This window comes from Sardina pilchardus, chromosome 16, assembly GCF_963854185.1.
Source record: "Sardina pilchardus chromosome 16, fSarPil1.1, whole genome shotgun sequence".
Lineage (NCBI taxonomy): Eukaryota > Metazoa > Chordata > Actinopteri > Clupeiformes > Clupeidae > Sardina > Sardina pilchardus.
In genome coordinates this window covers 3,178,329-3,183,328 of record NC_085009.1, presented here as the reverse complement: position 1 = coordinate 3,183,328, position 5,000 = coordinate 3,178,329, and the positions used below count along the sequence as shown (strand labels likewise).

Here is a 5,000-nt window from a genome sequence, read left to right as displayed (position 1 = left end):
TCTGTGTGTCTCTCTCTCTCTCACTCTCTCTCTGTATCACATCTTTTCTTCTCTGTCTCGCTCTATTGTATGCGTGTAGGTTTGTAATGGCTGTTATGAAGGGTGTTTGAAATAATGATGAAGTAATTCTGTCTCACACACTCTTTTTCTTCTCTCTTTTCTCTCCTCTCTCCAACTCTATAGCTGTTGCAGCTTCAGGATCTGCACCCTCTGCCCAAGATCATTCTAGAGCACAGGCAGGTATGGCCATGTCCAAAGCCATATGACTGTGTTTGTGCCTGCTGGGTTTGTGTGTGTGTGTGTGTGTGTGAGTGTATGAGTGTGTGTGTGTGTGTGTGTGTATGTATGTTAATCTGCAAGTTTGGTTCCCTCAGGTGCATAAACTCAAGTCTACATTTGTGGATGGAATTCTGTCATGCATGAATAAGGTAACACAAAAATGCAATGACGTCTTCTCTCTACTTTCTCTCCTCTCTCTCTCAATTACACACACACACACACACACACACACACACACACCAGACACAGTAAACATCTCACAAACAAATGCAATTTTCCTCATGATTTCTTAGTCATCCATAACATTCAAAGTGATTTAAACAAAACGGAAGGTAATTGGACACAGAGCGGTTTAAGTTTTGGGATATAGAAAGACTAGATAAGACTAGGGAAGCTACACCAGGTGCGTAACTGAAGCGTTCCGTTTGCGTTTCGTCTGCTGCTACAATTAGTTTCCACTTTAATCAATGGATGTAGCTACACCAGAGTGGATAATGGCACATACGTATTAAAAAAAATTAGACCAGTCTTCTAAAACAGTTTTAACAAGTCACAAACAGAATGCTTCGGTTACGTGCCTGGTCTAGCTTCCCTGTGAGTTTTTCATTTAAACTGAGCCATCATTTATATACTAATCCAGCCAAACACGGAAGTAACGCAGCGGCGCCATTACTGCGTGCCTGGCTCGTGGCTGCTAAGAAAGTAGCCCGTTTGTTCCGTAGGCGGCTGTTGCAGAGGTTAACTGTAATTAATACACGTCTTTATACCTTATGTTGTTAATAAATTACCTTCATTGGTAAGTTTTGGCCACAGTCTGACATCATTGATCCAATGTTCCCTTTCACCTGGCATTTTCTTTCATGAGCAGGATCTCTTGTTAGACATTCTCTGACAGGATGCTTTCATTGAAAAGCACGGGCAAGTGTCACTCACACTCCGCAGGCAGGCACGCAGTAATGGCGATATTCAAGATGGCAGCGCCCATAAAGTTTGCGCTGGATTAGTGTATAGGTTTAGGTTAGGTTAGGTTATATTGTGTTAGTGGTCCCACACACACCAGGGAGCTGTCCAGGGTGCTGAACTGTAATCCCTGGACTGCAGTTGCAACTACTGTCCATAGGGAGGTAGTGTTAAGCTGTGTGTATTTGTGTGACTACGTGTGTGTGTGTGTGTGTTTGTGTGTGTTTGCCCGCTCCGTTAGTAAGAGTTTGTTTGGGGTTGCCATTCATGGGGCAGCAGGGAGTTCAGACAGACCCCTGCCAGGGGAGATTAGTGCAGAGGGTAGATGAGGGTAGATGAGAGAGAAAGGTGCAGAGATACTACATAAGATACTCACATTCATTTTGATGAAAATCAGGTGTACACACACAGTCATTTCCACTGGTCACCTTGGTCGTGTCATTTTCTGCTTTTATCTGTGCCAACTCTGATATTGTTAGTGTTCAAAGAGAAAGCATGTTTGCCGGTTTAATATGAAAAGTGCTTAACGATACTGCTCTTTCATCAGAAGTGCTCATCAGTATCTAGTTGTTGTGGGTATGACTTGAGAACGTAAAGGTAAAGTAAGGATGGAGGAGGGAACGACAGAGTGGATAGAGGAGGGGTGGAGAGTTAGAGAGAGAAGAGAAGAGAGGAGGTATAGTGGGAGTATTGAGAGAAGATGGAAAAGGAGTGGAGATGACAGGATGACCTTAAAAGAGTTGAAGGAGAGGAGATGGGAAGGAGTGGTGGAGACAGGCCAGAGCAGGACGAGAGGAAGACAGAGAGGAGGAGTTGCCACGACAGCCACCTGCTGCTGCCTTTATGTCACTCAGATCACAGAGTCTGGACCACTGAAGACACACACACACACACACACACACACACACACACACACACACACACGCACACACACACAAACACACAAAGCCCTTGAGTGTGTATTAACTACACCACAGGCAATCTCTCTTCTCTCTTTCAGACGTTCATCTCCACCACATGGAATCAGACCAGTGCTGTGAGTGGCAGATTGTCAGCCAAACACCCAGTGAGTCCTTTATACTTCCCTTCTTCCTCCTTATCCTCCTCCTTTTCCTCTTCTTTATCCTCCTCCTCCACTCCTTCCTTCTTCTGAGTGTCCGCCCCTATCTCTACGCTCACCTAACTACCTTGATTGTTTTATCATTGTCAAACTGAGTCCTTCTGAACAAGGTGAGTAGTTTTATCCTAAAATATCCATTTGAGTTTAGCAAACTCTAACCCTAGCCTACATAGCCAGAGTACCAAGGTCAAGACAGAAAAACGTATTTGTGTTATTTGTTTATTAACATGGCAATGTACAGCTAAACAAGCAAACACACAAACAAAGAACAATCAAACAGCATAAAACTATATAAAAATAATGATGTGATTTTGGTTCTACTTTCAGAAGTAAACTTGTCAAGTTTTCTTAAGATAAAAGATTCTAGACTAGGAGTGACCCAAGCAGAGGCAATCAGCACTGTTGTTGAAACATTGGATTTACAAACACAGCATTGTTGGTATATACAAACTGCTTTGTTTTATTTAGGTGAAATAACTTTTGGTTTTTGGATGAAATGAGCTGATAAAAATAGTGAAAGCAATATTTTCTTCTTTTGCAAACCATTCAATAAGCTTTGGAATACCTCATGCATATTATGATCCTGTAGAGATTTGCATTATTCAAGAGTGACGGGCAGTCATAACTCTTGTTTAGTATGCTATTTCTTTGTTTGGCCATGTTAGCAGCAACTCATGTGATCATATAACAGTCAAAGCTGTACCTCATAGCAGTCAATGCACTAAAGCCTCACAGCAGTTGCTTCACAGAATGTGTATAAAGTATGCACAGTATTTACATATAAAGCCCTTATGGCATACTCCAGCACTGTCTGCCTACTGCCTACTAGTTGTGACTCGGCAGCATAATAAAGACGCTACAACCATATGCACGCGTCCACTCCGGTGTCAACTAGCCCTGGAACCTTCATTCGCCTGTCGGTAAGAAAGCGTTTTGAGAGTGTTTCAGTTTTGCACGTCTCATTGCTGTTTCCAATGGGGGTACATTGTCCTCGTAGCTTGCATAAACTACGAGAGGACTATGTGTGTGGGCCTAGACTATGAAGTCAGCGCACACACCAGGCTGAACTTGTTTTACCATTCACGAGGCAACGCAAGGTGATTCAACAGTCAGACGGCCTCTCAGAAGGATGCTTTGAAGTCATCTTGGTGTCCTTCCTCTATGGGTGCCTCTCAACATGCCTCCTCGATCCTCGATGCTCGATCCTCGAGGGGCGTTCCCACTGATCTATAACTAACACTGGATAGACTATCCCATTGATCCCCCCCATCATTCTTTATGTAAATCAGTGAGGATCGAGGCATCGAGGAGGGAGGGAGGACGTATAAACGCTGCATGAGAGGCACCCAATGTCTCTCCTACTTTCTCCTTTATGCCTCTGCTCCTCTCCTTTCTCCTTTATGTCTCTGCTCCTCTCCTTTCTCCTTTATGCCTCTGCTCCTCTCCTTTCTCCTTTATGCCTCTGCTCCTCTCCTTTCTCCTTTATGTCTCTGCTCCTCTCCTTTCTCCTTTACTGTATGTCTCTGCTCCTCTCTTCTCATTTATGTCTTTGCTCCTCTCTTCTCTCATGTATGTCTCTGCTCCTCTCTTTTATGTCTCTGCTCTTCCCCTTCCTCCTTTATGTTCCTCCTCTTCTCCTTTGTGTCTGCTCAGGCCTGCCCTGCTGGAGCAGAACCCCTTCCAGCACATGGGACTCCCGACTGACCATGAGCAGCCGAGCGGCGGGCAGCTGCAGGGTTATTTATTTATACCCGTAGAGTAGACGAGCCTCTCTTCACGCTCAGCTCAGCTCCCCAATGTCTGGTGCTGTAAACCAGCTTATTTTAGCCCTGTACTCGTTCTGCCACTTGCTTTATTCTGTCTGTGTCCCCTCACCTCTCACTCTGTCCTGTCTACCCTTTCTCCACAGCTTTTATCTCCCCCTCTCCATTTCTCTCTTATTATCTCCCTTACTCTCCCTTATTCTCATTCTCTCTCCATCCTCTCCACCCCCCCCCCCCCCCCCCCCCACACACACACACACTCGTTTCTGTTACTCATTCATTTCATCAGCTTTCTCAGGCATTTCTGTGTTGTACTGGTAAGATCCCCTGCTGCTACTGCAGGGACGGCCTACGGTGGAGGCCAGCAGCCAAGTGAGAGAGGAGGGAGGCAGTGCTGAAAGGAAAAGAGGACATGGAGGAGAGAGAGGGAGAGAGAGAGAGAGAGAGAGAGAGAGAGAGAGAGAGAGAGAGAGAGAGAGAGAGAGAGAGAGAGAGAGAGAGAGAGAGAGAGAGAGAGAGAGAGAGTGAGAGTGAGAGTGAGAGTGAGAGTGAGAGTGAGAGTGAGAGTGAGAGAGTGAGAGAGGCTTGCATGTGACAGACCAATAGAGTGAAAATGGAGGCAAAGAAGGACAAATCATTTCAGAAGAGAAATATATCAAGAGATGAAGGTGCTGAGAGGAAGAGAGAGAAATGAGACCTAACTTGAAACAACAGTGTAAGAATACAGAGAGAATGTGAAATTATGGGAGAGATTGAGAGGGAAAAAGAGAGAGGGAGAGAAAAGGAAGACAGGAGGAGACAGGGATGAAGGAGGGAAGTGTAAACTCTGCAGTCTGGCTGAGACGCTTGAGTGCCTGTACAGAGGCAGCAAGCAGATT

The 5,000-nt window shown here is 45.0% G+C and overlaps 1 protein-coding gene across 1 annotated transcript in view; it reads left to right on the top strand.

Annotated features, from left to right (window-relative positions):
* The window catches only part of poln (polymerase (DNA directed) nu), a 69,543-nt gene that overhangs the window by 11,734 nt on the left and 52,809 nt on the right, over nucleotides 1-5,000 (top strand). The window contains exons 11-13 of the mRNA XM_062517204.1: nucleotides 184-240; nucleotides 375-428; nucleotides 2,240-2,305. Coding sequence (XP_062373188.1) covers nucleotides 184-240; nucleotides 375-428; nucleotides 2,240-2,305 — 177 coding nt within the window. The remainder of the gene's footprint in view (nucleotides 1-183; nucleotides 241-374; nucleotides 429-2,239; nucleotides 2,306-5,000) is intronic.